The following is a 17,583-nucleotide window of genomic DNA, read 5'->3' as shown; positions in this document are numbered from 1 at the left end:
AGGTGGCAGGTTGTTCAACCTTGCCCGTCTAAGAGTGAAGACCAAAGTACGGAAAGTCCTCATCAGGGAACTCCTCTTTGCTGACGATGCTGCATTAACATCCCACACTGAAGAGTGTCTGCAGAGACTCATCGACAGGATTGCGGCTGCCTGCAATGAATTTGGCCTAACCATCAGCCTCAAGAAAACGAACATCATGGGACAGGACGTCAGAAATGCTCCATCCATCAATATCGGCGACCACGCTCTGGAAGTGGTTCAAGAGTTCACCTACCAAGGCTCAACTATCACCAGTAACATGTCTCTCGATGCAGAAATCAACAAGTGCGTGGGAAAGGCTTCCACTGCTATGTCCAGACTGGCCAAGAGAGTGTGGGAAAATGGCGCACTGACACAGAACACAAAAGTCCGAGTGTATCAAGCCTGTGTCCTCAGTACCTTGCTCTACGGCAGCGAGGCCTGGACAACGTATGTCAGCTAAGAGCGATGTCTCAATTCATTCCATCTTCGCTGCCTCCGGAGAATCCTTGGCATCAGGTGGCAGGACCGTATCTCCAACACAGAAGTCCTCGAGGCTACCAACGTCCCCAGCATATACACCCTACTAAGCCAGCGGCGCTTGAGATGGCTTGGCCATGTAAGCCGCATGGAAGATGGCAGGATCCCCAAGGACTCATTGTACAGCGAGCTCGTCACTGGTATCAGACCCACTGACCGTCCATGTCTCCGCTTTAAAGATGTCTGCAAACGCGATATGAAGTCCTGTGACGTTGATCACAAGTCGTGGGAGTCAGTTGCCAGCGATCGCCAGAGCTGGCGGGCAGCCTTAAAGGCGGGGCTGAAATGCGGTGAGTTGAAGAGACTTAGCAATTGGCAGGAAAAAAGACATAAGTGCAAGGGGAGAGCCAACTGTGAAACTGCCCCGACAACCAATTTTATCCGCAACGCCTGTGGAAGAGTCTGTCACTCTAGAATTGCCCTTTATAGCCACTCCAGGCGTTGCTTCACAAACCACTGACCACCTCCAGGCGCTTACCCATTGTCTCTCGAGACAAGGAGGCCAAAGAAGAAGAAGAAACTGCACTCTAGCTTTTCATATCACAGTGGGAGATGGTGGCATCGTGGTAATGTCACTGAGCTCGTGAACCAGAGGTCCAGGCCAATGTCCTGGGGACATGGGTGGAATTTAAATTCAATTAATTAATAATTGTAAAAAATCTGGAATTGAAAACTACTCTCTGTAATGATGCCATGAAACCATCATCAATTGTTATAAAAACCCATCTGGTTCACTAATGTCCTTTAGGGAAGGAAATGTGCCATCCTTTCCTGGTCTCGCCTACATGTGACTCCAGACCCACGTAATATGGTTGACTTTTAACTGCTCTCTGAAATGGCCTAGCAAGCCACTCAGTTGTCAAGGACGATTTGGGGCGGGCAGCAAATGCTGGCCTTGCCAGTGCGCCATTGAAAGAATAAAAAAAAGACTTGGATGGGATTGTGAAAGAACAGAAAAAGCTGGCTATTTACTCATATCTGGAATTGAATAGTTGTATGTTTTGATGTCATATTATTTTCTGCTGGAAATTGGGCAAGATGTCATTTATTTACAGAGTTGTTGAAGCTAAGACACTGCAGTCCTTTAAGGTAGTGTAGTGGGAAGGTGGTGGGATTTATATTCTGGGTTAGATTAAATAGCTTGAGGAGCCTTCTCATCATGTATTCCGTGTGTTTAAATGGTGGAAAAGTCATTTTGATGGTGGAATTGGTATGCGGTCTCATCTACAGCACTCAATAGCGTCGAACAATTTGTATGATAAAGTTTCCAATTTTGGCGGTATGTTTGCCGCGTGATTTGAGAGGGACAGTTATGGTACATCAGTTTTAGCATTCAACCAGCCACTTATTAAATTGGAGATGGTACATATATTTTCCTTTTAAATTGTATGTTCAAGAATGAAGCTATTTTGCGCACTTTTAACCTGCAATTAAACTTTTATTTAAAGTGTGTAGTGTTAATTTATGTTTACTGGTGAAATAACCTTCAGTAATATTTTGTCTGACAGGTACAAAGGTTTCATTAAAGACTGCCCCAGTGGACAGCTTGATGCAGCAGGCTTCCAGAAAATCTACAAACAATTCTTTCCCTGTGGAGACCCGACAAAGTTTGCTACATTTGTCTTCAATGTCTTTGACGAAAATAAAGTGAGTGGTTTGTTCTCCAAATTCTACTGAAGCAAATGAATTTTACCTCTGAAATTTCACAAGAGATGCAGATTGGACTTTCAATAATATACACATTTCAAGCTCAGCTGAAATGCATGTCCTCAAAATTAACAAACTACATGCAGGATCTCAGATTAGTAGGAGGTGGTTTTACTCCACACAGGGTAATGGATATATGGAACAGACTGTCAACTCAAACAGTTGTTGCATCAGTTTAACGTGTTTAGAGGTGAGATAGCTGTTTGTCTAGTTAGAATTCAGACCTGGTTTTATAAGGATAAGTGCAGATTGTGATTGAATGCTGTTTGCAACATGGGAATGTGATTCAAGTAAAGCAACCAGTCAAGGATGAATAGTTCAGTGTGAGGATTGCTTGATTCGGCTTTGGGTACAGCAACATTATTTTTAAAATTTCTGATACCCACAAATAATGTACGAACACACACACACATATATATATTGTGGGGTTACTTCTTTACTTTTTTGTTGACTAATAAAATTAAGCTACTTTGTTCGCACGGTATCCATAGCCACGAGGACGAGTGTATGTACCTCTCCCAGGTTTCCAGGAATAGAGCTCTAGTAACTGCTATGAGGAGATGCAAGAGAGCAGTTGGGATTGATCCTATTTTCCGTGGCCCCCACCCCACTGTTGGGTTTGGACTCAGTTAGCACTCCCTCAGAAGTACAAGGCTAAGATCTACCATTCTGTTGCTAGTCTATTGAGGTTCTAAAGTACCCCTCTGTTCGACTTTCCCAGGACTTGGAGAACTCGGGTGACACCCCCATTTCTTTATACAAATGCTTGAAAAAAGTGTGAACTTTCATTTATATAGCACCTTTCACATCCTCAGCACCTCCCAAAGCACTTTACACCCAATAAATTGTTTTGAAGTGTCGTCACTTAATTTGTAGGAAAACACAGCAGCCAATTTTCACGCAATGCTCTCTCACAAACATTGGGCAAATTGATCAGCTGATCTGTTTTGGTTGCATCGGTTGAGGGAGAACTGTTGGCCAAGACACTGGGAGAGCTCTCTTTTTTGAATGCAGCCATGTAATCTTTTGCATTCATCTGAGAGAAGATGGGACTTCAGTTTAACAACTCATTTAAAAGACGGCACCTTGAACAATGTAACACTCACTTAGTACTGCACAGAATTGTCAGCCTAGATTATGTACTCAAGTCCTGGAGTAGGATCTGAACCACAATCTTCTGACTCAGACAAAAACACAGCACAGTGGCGCAGTGGTTAGCACCGCAGCCTCACAGCTCCAGCGACCCGGGTTCAATTCTGGGTACTGCCTATGTGGAGTTTGCAAGTTCTCCCTGTGTCTGCGTGGGTTTCCTCTGGGTGCTCCGGTTTCCTCCCACAGCCAAAAGACTTGCAGGTTGATAGGTAAATTGGCCATTATAAATTGTCGCTAGTATAGGTAGGTGGTAGGGGAATATAGGGACAGGTGGAGATGTGGTAGGGATATAGGATTAGTGTAGGATTAGTATAAATGGGTGGTTGATGGTCGGCACAGACTCGGTGGGCCGAAGGGCCTGTTTCAGCGCTGTATCTCTAAATAAATAAAAAAATGAATTAGTTATCACTGAGACAAAGTTGAAAATCAGAGTAATTTACATGGGAATTAATGAAGATGCCTTTTTTGAATGGATTTTCAGGATGGAAAAATTGAATTCTCTGAATTTATCCAAGCGCTGTCAGTAACTTCAAGGGGGACTCTGGATGAGAAACTGCGATGTAAGTAACTCACTTGACTCGAGTCTTTTCCATTTTGTTCAGTCTCCATTTTTGTCGCACTTCATCTCCACCTTCAATATTCATTGCCCATTGTATACACATGATTAAACAAATGTTCAGTTCTCATGTTTTAATAGGAGAATTCAGTGCTATGGTTTGGGAATATTTCTCCACTTTTTGCATCCACTGTCACTGTCAGATAATTTTTGGAATTTATTCCCAGCATTTATTATCCATCTCTAGCTGCCCAGAGAGCAGTTTAATGCAGCTGAGTGGCTTACTAGGCCACTTGGTAGGGCAATTAAGAATCAATCATGTTGGTGGAGGACTGGATTCACATATAGGCCAGACAGGATGAAGACCGCAGGTTTCCCTCCCCAAAGGACAGTAGTGATTTTTACCACCCAGCAGCTTCATAAGTCACATTTATTGATTTATTTTCAGATTTGATTTTATCTATTTAAATTCTCAAACCACCATTGTGTACTTGTGCTCACGTCCTCTGGTTTATTAGTCCAGATGTCTGGATTATTAGTCCAGTAACATAACCACTAGACTACTGTACCCAGATAATCGCAGGTCAGCTACAACTCAGGCTAATGGCAGACCTAAAGCCATCAGTACTTCACTCTGCAACTTAAAAAGCTCTCCATACAGAACCTAACTTTATACGCAAACAATCTGTAAGTCTACTGGTGTGTCTTTTCACAGTTTAAGTGGACATAGTGTGAACATTTCACATTTTTCATTATGTCTTACTGAAATTCTAATAACATTTTGTTATTCTTCAGCTGCATGTGTTCTTGTATAATTGTCCCTCGCGGGGTAGTGATAGTAGAGCAAATGTCAGCTTGGTTAGATTGTAGTTGAAATATTAATATGAACATGATTACAGAAGCCTATATTTTTGCTAGTCTGCCTGAGAGCATTAATTTTGAATATACATTAATGTTTGACATGTTGTTTCAGGGGCTTTTAAACTGTATGACCTAGATAATGATGGCTACATCACCAGGAACGAGATGCTGGATATTGTGGATGCTATTTATCAGATGGTGGTGAGTAAATTATAAAAGACCAACGTAAATTGAACTTTTGTCTTCCAAATTTGTAATCAGACTGCATTTTCTTTTTTTTTTAAGCCTCTTGAAGGAACTGTATCTCTTTTTAAATAAAAACAAGAAATGCTGGAACCACTCAGCAGGTCTGGCAGCATCTGTGGAAAGAGAAGCAGAGTTAACATTTCGGGTCAGTGACCCTTCTTCGGAACTGACCCGAAACGTTAACTCTGCTCTTTCCACATTTGCTGCCAGACCTGCTGAGTGGTTCCAGCATTTCTTGTTTTTATTTCAGATTTCCAGCAACCGCAGTATTTTGCTTGTATCTCTTTTTAAATGTTTTTTTAGTAAATATTTCTAAACCAGGCATAAATAAAATAAATTGTACTATGCCTAAAATGTTTTCTTTAAATACTGGCAGTTTCCTTCTATGAATTGCATCATGGGTGATTTGAAACTCCAATGTGTGTTCATGGCTGGTTCTTAATAAAATAATGTGTCCCTAGTGTTGAGGTGTATCCTTGTAATTGAAAATTTTTAAAAAAGTTCATGTCATACAGAACTTTGTATTGTTACATTTTAAGTCATTCACTGACAGGCTAGCTGAAAAATCCAAAGTAAAAAAAGATAGATTACAGATTGCAAGGAATGCAGCCTCTGTACAGAAACTAGTCACATTTTTGATAGAAGAATCGTATAGAAGTACCAGAAACATTAACTGCTAAGTGGAACCCAGTTGTTGGATTTTTTGGGGGAGTTGGGTGGGGAAGAGGAATTATAAGTGGAGATTTATTTTGTAGCATTAAGTAAAAATGCATTTTTTGTAACCTCTTTCCGGTGTCCCAACTGAAAGCATTTCATATTTTGCTTATGATGTAAGGGGAATGTTTTCATTCAAAAAATGAAGAAGTGCATCAGAGTGTCGCAGTCTCCACGCACGATAGGAACATATGACTGCCCTTCATATGATACAATTTGGATTCTAATGGAACAAGAGCCAGACTTCAACACTTGTAAAGCTATCAGTATTCGTTATAACAGAAGTAAAATAAGCTCAGATTTAAAAGAAAATAAGTAGTCGAACACTACTGTAACCTAATGAGCTCATACAATAAAATTTAATTATCCAGTTGCTTTATTGCTCAGACTATTCCTATATATGTAAAAGGTTCTTTTTTTATCTTGAAAAGTAGGCTTCAAAGTAGGAGAAATTATTCCAAACCTTTGTAAAATTAAAGTATAATATTCATGACAACCAAAGAATTAGAATAAGGTTTAGTAGAGAATTGGATCTGTGGTTCTTGTTGGGTTAAAGAAGGTTGCCTTTAAATTTCAGTCAGTAAGGAGTACGTTAATTCCAGCAACAGGTAGATGAAGATAGAGAAGGAGAATGGCACGTACATGAACCCATCAAACGAATAATGGATTTTGATAGAGAAATGGCTAGTAACTTCCTGTAAATAATAGTTATAATAAAATTAATGGAGGCTACAATGGAGGAAATTCCTGCCAGGTTATTAGGCAAATACATCAGAGTAGGCAAAATAACCTGCAAGAGGGGGATAAACTGTTCAACCAATTCCTGCTTCAGCTGAGGCCAGAAGAAGTGAAAATGAGGAAAGAAAAGGTCAAAGTGAAATGGTCCCTTATCTATACTCTGGACTTCCCATCCACAAAAAGGTAATAAAAGGCACTCAACCGTCATCTTGTGTATCTTTTGGTTAGAGGAAGATGGCCAGACTCTTGAATGTGTAGAGAATGCCTTGATTTGAATTAGGCCCTACCAATTTAAATTGTCTGTCTTTCTCACACTTTTCATTTCCCTCATTATGGGATTTTTTTTCCCCCTTTCGGTACAATCACAGTCCTGAGTTGCATACCCCATTCTGTTTTATCATTGTTGATCTGTAATCATTCCTTAACTCAACTGCCAAATATAAATTTCCACTGCTTTCATTCATATAAATTAACATTTCAACATTCTGTGACTTTATGTACTGATTTAATTTAAAGATGAAATACTGACCAAAGTCATTAAGATTGAGGGGCATGTTAGTGTGACAGGCAGCCAGGGCCATCTGGCTCCTGGTTCACTTCTAAGAGTTGAGTATGTTGATTGTGCTTGTGTTTGATTATATAAAATGTTACTAGTCTTTTTATTAAAGTTCTTGGCTTTTTAGTTTTTAATATATAAAGTTTTGGGTCCTTAGGGTAATACAGTGGAACTCCCTGAAGAAGAGAACACACCAGAGAAACGAGTGGATAGGATTTTTGCCATGATGGACAAGGTAATGAGTTTTGGTTTTGTTTTATATTTTAAAATCATGGAAAACTATTAAAAAGATAATGTTGGGGGACAGAAAGGGTAATTTTCAACTTCATCGGTTGGCAGTGGACTGTCTGCCCATCACAATGGGCCGAAGGGCCTGTCTCTGTGCTGTATAACTCTATGATTGTAGAACCCACCCAATTGTCATTCCATTAAACAGAATCAAAATTCAGTGGTTTCCATGCCATGTCATCCACTCTGCCAAGTTACTGCCCAGACGAAGAGATTGAAAATTACCACCAGAGCTTGACATCGTACCTACATTTATGGCAGTTCAGTAATTCTGGTTACCTGTGTTACAGAATGCTGATGGGAAATTAACCCTACAGGAGTTTCAAGAGGGATCAAAAGCAGATCCGTCCATTGTCCAAGCGCTTTCTCTATATGATGGGCTGGTATAGTCCCTGCCACTTCCCTTGTGCCATGGTAAGTTACAATAGTGACAGCCTTTTTAACAGTTCTTTAAATGACAGGAACCTTGTTTTCTACCATAAAACAGCAGTAAGAATTTTCAGTATATTTCAAAGGTTATAATAGAAACTATTTCTTGATATTATTTTAGAATTTTCCCCTTGATAACTCCCACTATGATGCAATATTGGCCAAGATTTTACTGTCCCCGGGTGACAGACTAGGAGGCCGGTAAAATGTCAGCGAGCCGTGTCAGGAGGCCACCCTGATGTAGTCCTGCCGCCGGGCCATTTTTCCTGCGGCAGGAATGACAGCTGCTCAATCACCCGCAGACTGGAAGCAGGCAGACAATTTAAATAATGAAAGGGCCACTTGACAACCATTTTCCAGAGCCACCGGCATTTTGCCAGTGCTGGAGTGGCCCCCTGCCATGGAGGTCACTAGCTGCATAGAGGCGGCCTCCCAGTGGCTTTCTGGGGGGACGGTGTTTGGGGGGGGTGGGGGTTTGTTTTCTGGAGGTTCAGTGGCCCAAGCAGGGGCCCCCCCGGCTGCAATTGCCACCCGTTGGCCCCAACGCTGCCACTAGAGTAGTTACCCACCCGATCACGAGGGCCTTTCTGCCTGGCCCCAGCACAGCAACAAATTTATTTGCTCCGCCTCAAAATGGAGGTGTCCCCTCATTCTCCTTGCAGCCTCAGCAGTGGCCACCTCTCTCGCTGGCGCTGCAGAGCTGTCGGGCCTCTGATTGGGCCAGCAGCATGGAAAGCCAGCTCACCATCCTTAATTGGACACTGGGCCCAATGGCCGCTGCTGGTAAGATTATCGCCACAATCCTGCTGCCCGCCTGTGTGGGCTCAGACGTGCATTTGGCCCCGATATTGCGACTTGCTTCATGCTGGGAAAATCCCAGGCTTTATGTTGGTTAATAATTTCCAATGCATTATAGTGGGGGCCGTCTGTTTTGGACTTTGAGTAGCAGTCAAATCAGATGCTTTGATTAAAATTGGAGACTCCCTTCTAAGTATGCTGCTGAGCTCTAAAGTATGAATTTGTTAATGTGCTGCAAGTCAAAAATCAAAAGCACACTCTGCACTTGCACACAAAATAAATATTTCCGATATACACTTTTGACTATCTCTCTTCATTGTTGGCCTTAAAGGAAGAGTGATTCCAGTTGTTGGTTATTTTCATGGGCTACTAAAATTAGTTTTTTTTGTCAAACAAATAATACAGTTGGAAGCCTCTGGCCATTGTTTCGAAAATTTGTTTAAAGCCCAGATTCAGATATGTAAAGCAGATGATGTTAGACAGTGAGTGCTTGGGTGATGATCAGAGGGATTCTACTTTAATCCTCAGATGTCCATACTTACTAGCAGCACCACTGGATAAAGCTCAAAGCAGGAACCCCAACTAATTTTCTCCCCTCCCTAACTCAGAGGCCCACTGTCACCTTTGTTACGACCAACTGCTCAAGTCAAAGCCCCCAATCAAAATATACGATTATGATTGTGGTGTGAGAAATACACTGTTGATTCAGTCCCATCCCTCCACAGATCACCTAACATATAATTTTTAAACTTTCCAAATTAAAGAAATACCCAGCCAAATTGTACCATCTATTAACCACCCCCCCCCCCCCCCACCGAATGAGGCTAACCAAACCGGGTGTTTTTAGATCATCAGATTAACTAATTATAAAAACTACATTTTTAAATGCTATTAAGATATAAACAACATTTAAAATAGAAAAATTAGTGTCCTTACATATTTACGCACCTGCTGAAGTGAAATCATCCAATGTGGAGCAGTCCAAGGTTGCTTGAAGACCTTGCAGCCGTCCGATGGGGGGAGAAAAAGGTTCTTCAACAGTAGAACAGTCCATAGTCTAATTCAGCAGTTGAATTGATGCTCTTCTTTTCTAGCGATGAATTTCAGCAATTAAAGTTCAGCAGTTAAAAGATTTTGTTATTTTCTTTCAAGAAATTAATATGGCTTGACATCAGAATTCTGAGAGTATAATAAATAGGGTTTAAATAAACTGAGAGCGCTCTCTTTTTTTCCTTCAGTATATACTGGCAGACAGTCTGTGTCTGTTAACTGTGTCTCAAAAGACAGTTTTTTAAGCTATTTTCAAACGTCATTCGGCAACATTGTATCTTTGTCTTTGTTCTCCAATGGCTGTATCCTACGGCAACAAGAATGCATATTTGAAGCTGGCTATATCCTACGGCAACGAGAATGCATTCTTTAACTCAGTCCCTGGAGCTTGCTGCCTTAAAGCAGTACTGCTCCTTTTCCAGCCTTCAAGGCACACCGCATTCTTCCTGGAAAAAAAACTACAGGATCATAACACCTTGTACAAGATCAGTTGACTGAGTACAGATTAGGAATTGAACCTGGGACCAGTGGAACATCGGACACTATAAGAATTGAAAAAGGGAATGTAAGCTGGCCCCAATTATCCTATAAATAACTACTCAAAGAACCGGCAGTTCTATCCACTGACCACTTATTCTCTTCCTTTCCAGATGCCCAAGGATGAACCATTTTGGTGCCATTTGAACGGTTCTGTGCAGAAGCTCGATGGTCCAGCAGTCGCTCACCTTCACCCGGATGTGAACAGGAGTGCACGGGTGTGTGCAAGCTGAGCTCTTTTGCTTGTCTCCATTTGCCAATCTCAGCTTAAGAACCTAAAATGTTTTTTTTTAAACTTGAGAACTCTGCAGTAGACACATGCCTCAGTTTTTTTTGGAAAGACTGGATTGAAAGAAGCAGTGATATTTGCCTTTTTGTACGATTTTAGACTGAATTAAATTGCTCTAGCTGTGCATTATTTTTGTTTGGCTGCTCTGGCCGCCTCAATTAGTGTTTTAAACAAACAAACAAACAAAAGAAATCGCTGGTCTTATATTGTCAGAAAATGTTAGCAGCGGAGTACTGCGAAGTGAGGATTTTGTGCGTGTTTTGTGCTTTCAGTGAAAAGTGTTTTATCATATATATTTTTTATTTATTTAATTGTGAAATTGCATTGTATTCTTGTGTTTATTTTGAAGCAAAGAGGAGGTTAGTTTTCAAAACTGTACTTACACCTTTCAGTCATTAAGTCAGACCTGTAGGTATTATGAATATCAAACTGTTGAACCATAACTGACCCAATGTCCTATCATTGCAATGGTTTCCAAGATGCAATAGTTTCTTTATTTAATGTCTACTTAGAGACTGTTTAACGAAAGATAATGCGCAGATTGGAATGCATTATAGGACAATAATTCAACAAAAGATTCTGGTGCATACCTAAAGCCAGGATTAAAGCTGAAGCTGTTGTTTAATCTTGTGCCCTCGCAATACCTGCTTGTCTGTTGCTTTATCTACTATATACAGTTGAGGTTCTCATCAGTTGTATTTTTTTTTTCATTGGTCAGAAGAGGAATGGGCTGACCATGGTTCAGTAGTGATGGCACGTAACTTGATCATGGATGCTGTTAATGAAAAGATTTTGTAGGTCAATCTAAACTGCATCAGCATTGAGGTTTTATTTCACCATATTCCAGAATTAATTTTGGTGCCGTATGTGAATGAGTGGCACAGTACACATACACAGTGCTACCCAAACAAACTGGGACCTGTTAGTCTCACCCATGGTTAACTCATCCCTCGGCCCTCAGTTTTTGCACATTAGATGCTCTTTCTTAAATTTAAAATAATTTTTTTTTCTAGTTTGTGAAGTGACGAATGTCTCATTGGTGTCAATGGGTTGGACAGTAAAGAAATCCTATGTCCTGACACACACTTGCAGTTTACAAGAAAAAAAAAGGATTGTATTTAGTTTAACATTCCTGAGTTGAGCATAATTGACCTGAATTGAATATGCACAGAGCACAGATCCCTTCAAAATTGAGTTTTTTCTAAAACCTGAATTGATGCATTTAATCTAACCCCTTTACAGTACACATTTTGTTTTGGAGTTTTTTTAACCCTTTGATTTTGTTTTTTGTTATTGCATTTAATATTTGTGTTTTTAAATTAAATATTAGAAATGAGTTTATAACTGCTGCATGGTGATATTTTGTGATTTGCAGTGTTACTTGTTGTATCTTTGATATTTTTAAATTGCTTTGCTTAATGTTGGCATTGTTTGCTTCTCTGCTCACCTTAATATATGATTGAAAATTCCAATACTAAAAGTCCAGTTCTAAAATGCGATTAACTGCTCTTTCTGCACGTTACACATTATTGCTTTTGGCAGCTCCAGTGGAAGTATTTCAAAAGTGGTATAGCCCTGTCTCAGATTCTTGCTGAGCTGTCCCTTTCCTGTCCCCCTCTCCTTCTTAATCCTTCCCCTGCCCCAACCACGAATAGCTTTTTCCCCATGCTTTTGTATAGTCTCTTAATTTGCTTTTTAAATCATCTATTTTCTTGTTTTTCCTGCATCTGTTCATTGTACATGATAAACTTTGAGGCTTTTATTTCAGTTTTGTTTTTTTCCTAGAAATTTCACTTTTAAATTTACTGTTTGTTATTCCCATTTTCTGTGGCAGACACTTCTTTTTGTCTGAATCCTCTGCGTAATTTTTCTGCGTTATCCCTTAGTATTTGCAACTGCTACATATGTTTAACAAGTAGTGCATGTGTAGAACATATTTTATTGAAATTCAGAGAAACTCATACAAATGGAATACAACAAGCCAATCTCAGGCAAAAATGATAAAGGCTGTAGGTATATTTTCCCTTGTGGTCCCATGGCTTGACTTACGTTTCTTTGGATGGTGTCTCATGTCTTGCTTAAATGACAGCATAATTAAAAGACCAGGAAAACAGATCATTATACAGCGGTTTCACCAAAACAAAACCATTCTTACCAATGCTGGGAAGCAGTTATCTCTGTGCTATATATATTGTAATGGATATGCACCTGAGTAATTTAGTAATAGGGAGTCTCATTATCTCATGATAACATTTGTAAGCTGCATGGTTGATGACTGAATGTGGTGACTGGTTCCACTGTTACAGTCACATCTTCATGACACTTTAAGCAGCTGTTAACCTTCTAACCTGCTTTCGTTATCTCATTAAGAAAGCTAAAGCAATGGGATAGGATTGCCAAGCCTCCAGGATTGTTCTGGACTCTCCAGAAATTCAAGATTAATTTCATGAACACTGCTACAAGCAGCCCGGGAGAGAAATCATGGGACCATTAAGACAAAGGTTTTTTTTTTCATTTTTTTGTTTAATAGTTATAAAAAGATTGGAAATGGACAAGAAAGGTTGTTTGACTTGGTGGGGCGGTTGGAGGTGGGCAGTTATGTGACGAAAACACTAGAAATATATCCACTCAGAATTGGCAAACCCTAGGATAGGGGAAGGGTTTAATCAACTAAGGTGATTTTTTTTAAAAAGTATTGGTTATTAGGGTTTATAAATAGAGGAATAGAATATAAAGGCAAAGTGATCACGCTAATCACTGGTTTGACCTCAGGTGGAGTATCATGGACAATTCTGGAAACCACACTTCAGGAAAGATGTAAAAATCTTAGGGTTAAGAGGAGGTTTACCAGAATGTTATCAGGGATGAGGGACTTCACCTTGGAGTAGAGGTTGGAAAAATAGGACTGTTCTCCTTGGAACAGAGAAGGTAAAGAGGTGACCTAATTGAGGTTTTCAAGATGGTGAGAGGTTTTGATAGAGGTAAACTGTTCGCTCTGGTGAGTAGGTCATAGGTTCAAAATGATTGACAAAAGATCTAGAGGGGAGATGAGAATTTCTTTCACTCAGTTGTCGGGATCTGGAACGCTCTAACTGAAAAGCTGCTGGAAGCTGATTCCATAAATAATTTTAAAAGGGAGTTGGACAGGTATTTGAGGATGAGGAACTTACAGGATTACGAAAAAAAAGCAGGGATGTGGGATGGTCTTCTCATTCAATGACCAATTCTCAAGAGTTGCAGTTACTGCCCAGCTTCAAAGGCGGGGGTAGATTTACCTATTACTGGGCTTGGGTGTATTAGATGGGCCTGGTGCAAAAATCAGGTGGGATGAATTTCATAGCTGTAAGGGATCTTCCCCCTCCCCGTTCTCCTCCCCGTTCTCCTCCCCGTTCTCCCCCCCCCCCCCCCCCAACCCATTTTCCATTTGTTTAAATGGCTGGAAAATGGGATAGGCTCCTTCTCCAGTGGGTGATCCTCTCCACCCAGTTCTGCACTGTGTTCTGTACCTGGACAATCTAATCTGCCCAAGCACAGTATCAAGAAATTCTCCCCCATCTATTTCCTGCATGTTTTAGCAAAAAAATGTGCATGTACAAACCATCAAGATCAGTCTTCATTCAGCAAGGATTAAACGAATGAGTTTAGGGTAGGGAAAATTTAAGAAGGATCCATGCAGGTGGTGATTGAAGAGGTTGACCATTTTTCATTCATCAATATATTTTATTCATATATGCTGTGTTTCCATTTCTTATTTCATGACCTTTTGTGGACTTCGTGATCTTCAATCTTGCACCTCCTCGCACACCATGCTGTGACGAGTAACAATCTGAGCTGTTTTGTTGGTGTCTTCCCCTCCAAAATACACAGAAAACATAAATATACAGTGATTTTCATAATATAAATTTAAGTCATCTGAATCCCAACAATTAATTGTGACATTTTCAGTTATAATTCCTCCATGTGTCAACTTGGCTCAGTCTCTAGTAGACATACCCCAAGGCAGGCAGTTGCATGTTCAAGGCCACGCCAGAACTTGAGTGCATAATCTATCCTCACCAAGTGCGGTACCAAAAAAGTGCTGCCTTGTTGGAGGTGCCATCTTTCAGATGACATTGAACCAAGGCTGTATCTCTGCATATTTAGGTAGGTGTAAAAGATCCCATGGAATTATTGGCAGGGAGTTCTGCTAATATCCTGGCCAACACACCTCCGTCAAACAGCACCTTCAAATTGACAGTCACTTACTGACCTTTGAGATATAGTCGGCATTATTGTTAAAACAAATGCGACAGGGAAGTCATTTGGGAAGTCTCGACGATGTGAAAAGGGACTTGAAATAATGCTAGTTATTTCTGTAACCATTTAAAAAAAAAAATCTATTTTAGTAATAACCATGTGAAGTGCAAACTGGATTTAATGTACAGATGAAGAATTTTCAGTTAATATGCCACTGAGGTGGTGGTGTTGCAGTGATTGACCCATTTGTATAACAGCATCATTCATTTGGGGTTTGGAGCACAGTAGCAAACCCATTTGCAATTTTGGTGCTTTAAAAAAAACACCAGAATTTCCCATCCCCCTCAACTCTCAGACACAGAGCATTGGAATGGTGCAGTTTGTGAACAGTAACTAACAGCCTGCAGTGATTTTAAGGCTGTAATCTAATCTTGGGGTTTCAGGTGACTGTTAACCATGCCCCCTTGTGATTTTCTGACGTCAATTGAATGCCTCCATTAGATTACAGCTGCAGGAATTTCATTTTCTGCTATAATGCTCATTTCCAGATAATCTCAAAGACTTGGTGTATATAGTGCTTTGTGTGGTAATGATTTGTTTACACTCATTTAACAGAAAAGAGAATAACAAATTTTTCTCCTATGTAGTGATTATTTAAATTTCTGTGAAGCAACTAATTGAAACAAAATGTTAGAAAAGTATATAAGCGACTTATGTGAAATGAAAAGTTTAAGCCACGCAAATAATCAGATTTATTTTTTTGTTTTGTTTTATTGTGTTTTGCATCATGGTCATCTTATTCCTCAGTCGGTACTGTCTTCATAGGATTCCTGGGTTCCATTCCACAGCAGTTAGCTTGGGCTGTTGGCCCTTGTAAACAGGGGCAGTCCTTAAATGCTTTCTTAACACCACAATCCTTATTTTAATTTGCTGTTTGATTCAGCCATTTGTTGTAAGTACTTTTCTTTCACCGGTTAAAACAAAAATAACAAAGACCTGCATTTTCCTGTGGATGTAGTCTTTCAGATCTGTTAAATGATTTCCACGCTAAGTTAATGGGCAATCTTGAACTAATATAAAATGGCTGAACCCTTTACACTTGTGTCTGATATACGTAGTTCCCTAAATGTGATTTTTTTCCCCCCCCCATAAATAAGTGCAGTCTAAGCAGATTGGAACAAAACATTTTTTTATCCCTTTGCCTTCACTAAAAAGAAACGTACAGTGGTTCATCTAACACTCCAACTCTGAATTATCCAAGTCACCCAACTGAAGCCAGTGGGTTCATGATGAATGAGGTGGAAGAGTTTTACCTGCTATTCTGTGTTGTACGTTGCCATGAAATGTGCCTGCCTTGTGTATATATTCCGTTTGGTATACGCACACAATTTACCCATGAGCAATGCTGCAGCAGGTAGTCAATCACCTGCTGTAATACCTTTGCATAACCTGTCAGCCTGTGAATTAGAAAATGAAAATAAGAGGCAATGGGGGTGAATTTGGTCTTGGATGGTAGTGGATTGCCAGCCCATTTTACACCCAGCCCGATTTTCGCCGCCATCACACTGTAGCATGGTGAAAATTCAAATCATTTACTTACGACAATGACAGACTGGAAAACACCCACTGGTCCAATCTGTCTGACCCATACAACTGCACTTGGACTTCACAATAAATGCACAACCCACCTGACCTGAAAGCCATGTAATCTCCTGGCAGAGCTAAAAAGCCTGGTAAAACCCAAGCCAATTAGGGGAATAAATTTGGACAATTCCTCTCTGACCCCTTCAGGCGATCAAATCTGGACCATGTGACCACTGGCCATGGTTAATGTTGTGCAGTACCTCCCTTTTAAGGAGTGATCTTGCCCCACCCGGAAATCGGTCCAGCTCTCGCTGGAGGGAATTCAGGGGATTGGCATTTATTGCACAAGTTGGCAGCTTGTTGCAGAGGTCCACTGCTCTCTGGGAAAAGAGCCACCTCCTAACATCTAATCTAGTTCTGGCCTTGCATGACTGGAGATTGATATTTTCATGTTTTGTACGATTATTAATCTGTTCCTAATATGTTTGCATCGTTACTCATGGGTTCCACAAATCCAAATCAAGAGAGTTTCTGTCTGCTTAATTTGTATTTTTTTTAAGATAAAGATAAGCATTCACTTCTCAATCTTAACCCCTGATTGTATTTTGTTGATATATTTATCGAGCCTCAAGCTATGTGACATCAAAATACACACAGGCATTTCAGATTTAATTTGTTTCCCAGCTCCTGTATTGTCAAAATTAAATCTTGTGAGCAAGGGATTTTAGGCTTGGACTACACCTTACTGTTTGGGAATGCTGGTCCAAGGTCGAGACAGATTGCCATTCATTTGTAAAAATCAGTGGTATTGATTGGATCAGTATACAATTCTGTGTGGTCAAAGGCTCAAAATCAGAGTCAGGAAATAGGGAACTAGGAATTCGCCTTTCAGTGTGATGTTTTTCTAGGCAGAGGCTTCCTTACCAGTGTTCCTTGAGGTCAGCTGGCATGAAAGATCAGTGAACTAGTTGCTGCCACTTGCATTTTCTTTTAGTGCTGCTGCCTCCCATCACCGTGAGGTAGGTTTCCAGTATGTTCTAAGCTGACTGAGTTCTGCACAGCAAACGTCAGTATTGAACTGCACTTTGTGAGCTGATAAATGTGTTCGGGGTCGATTCCTGTCATTCGTTTCTCCTCCCTGATATTTCCTTCCTTACAGTCCTGCCATGTTTTGCTTTTCTTTATTCCTTGTGTGTACTGCCAACCACAGCAGCAACAAAAAAGACAGCAAATTCAATGTGTTTCTTTTACCGGCTGTACATTCAGTACAAGCCAAGGCAACAT

General features: G+C 40.3%; 1 protein-coding gene across 3 annotated transcripts in view; it reads left to right on the top strand.

Moving 5' to 3' along the window:
* LOC137347646 (neuronal calcium sensor 1) overlaps positions 1 to 13,161 on the top strand; it is a 130,940-nt gene extending 117,779 nt beyond the window's left edge. For all 3 annotated transcript variants that reach the window (XM_068012277.1, XM_068012278.1, XM_068012279.1), the window contains exons 4-9: positions 2,067 to 2,205; positions 3,899 to 3,977; positions 4,947 to 5,035; positions 7,246 to 7,323; positions 7,667 to 7,790; positions 10,304 to 13,161. In XM_068012277.1, the coding sequence (XP_067868378.1) occupies positions 2,067 to 2,205; positions 3,899 to 3,977; positions 4,947 to 5,035; positions 7,246 to 7,323; positions 7,667 to 7,765 (484 nt within the window). In that variant the 3' untranslated portion in view covers positions 7,766 to 7,790; positions 10,304 to 13,161. The remainder of the gene's footprint in view (positions 1 to 2,066; positions 2,206 to 3,898; positions 3,978 to 4,946; positions 5,036 to 7,245; positions 7,324 to 7,666; positions 7,791 to 10,303) is intronic.
* The last annotated feature ends 4,422 nt before the right edge of the window (positions 13,162 to 17,583 follow it).

The sequence above is a fragment of the Heterodontus francisci genome, chromosome 32 (genome assembly GCF_036365525.1).
Source record: "Heterodontus francisci isolate sHetFra1 chromosome 32, sHetFra1.hap1, whole genome shotgun sequence".
NCBI classification, from domain to species: Eukaryota; Metazoa; Chordata; class Chondrichthyes; order Heterodontiformes; family Heterodontidae; genus Heterodontus; species Heterodontus francisci.
Note: the sequence above shows the minus strand (reverse complement) of the source record. Positions and strands in the feature narration are given on the sequence as shown.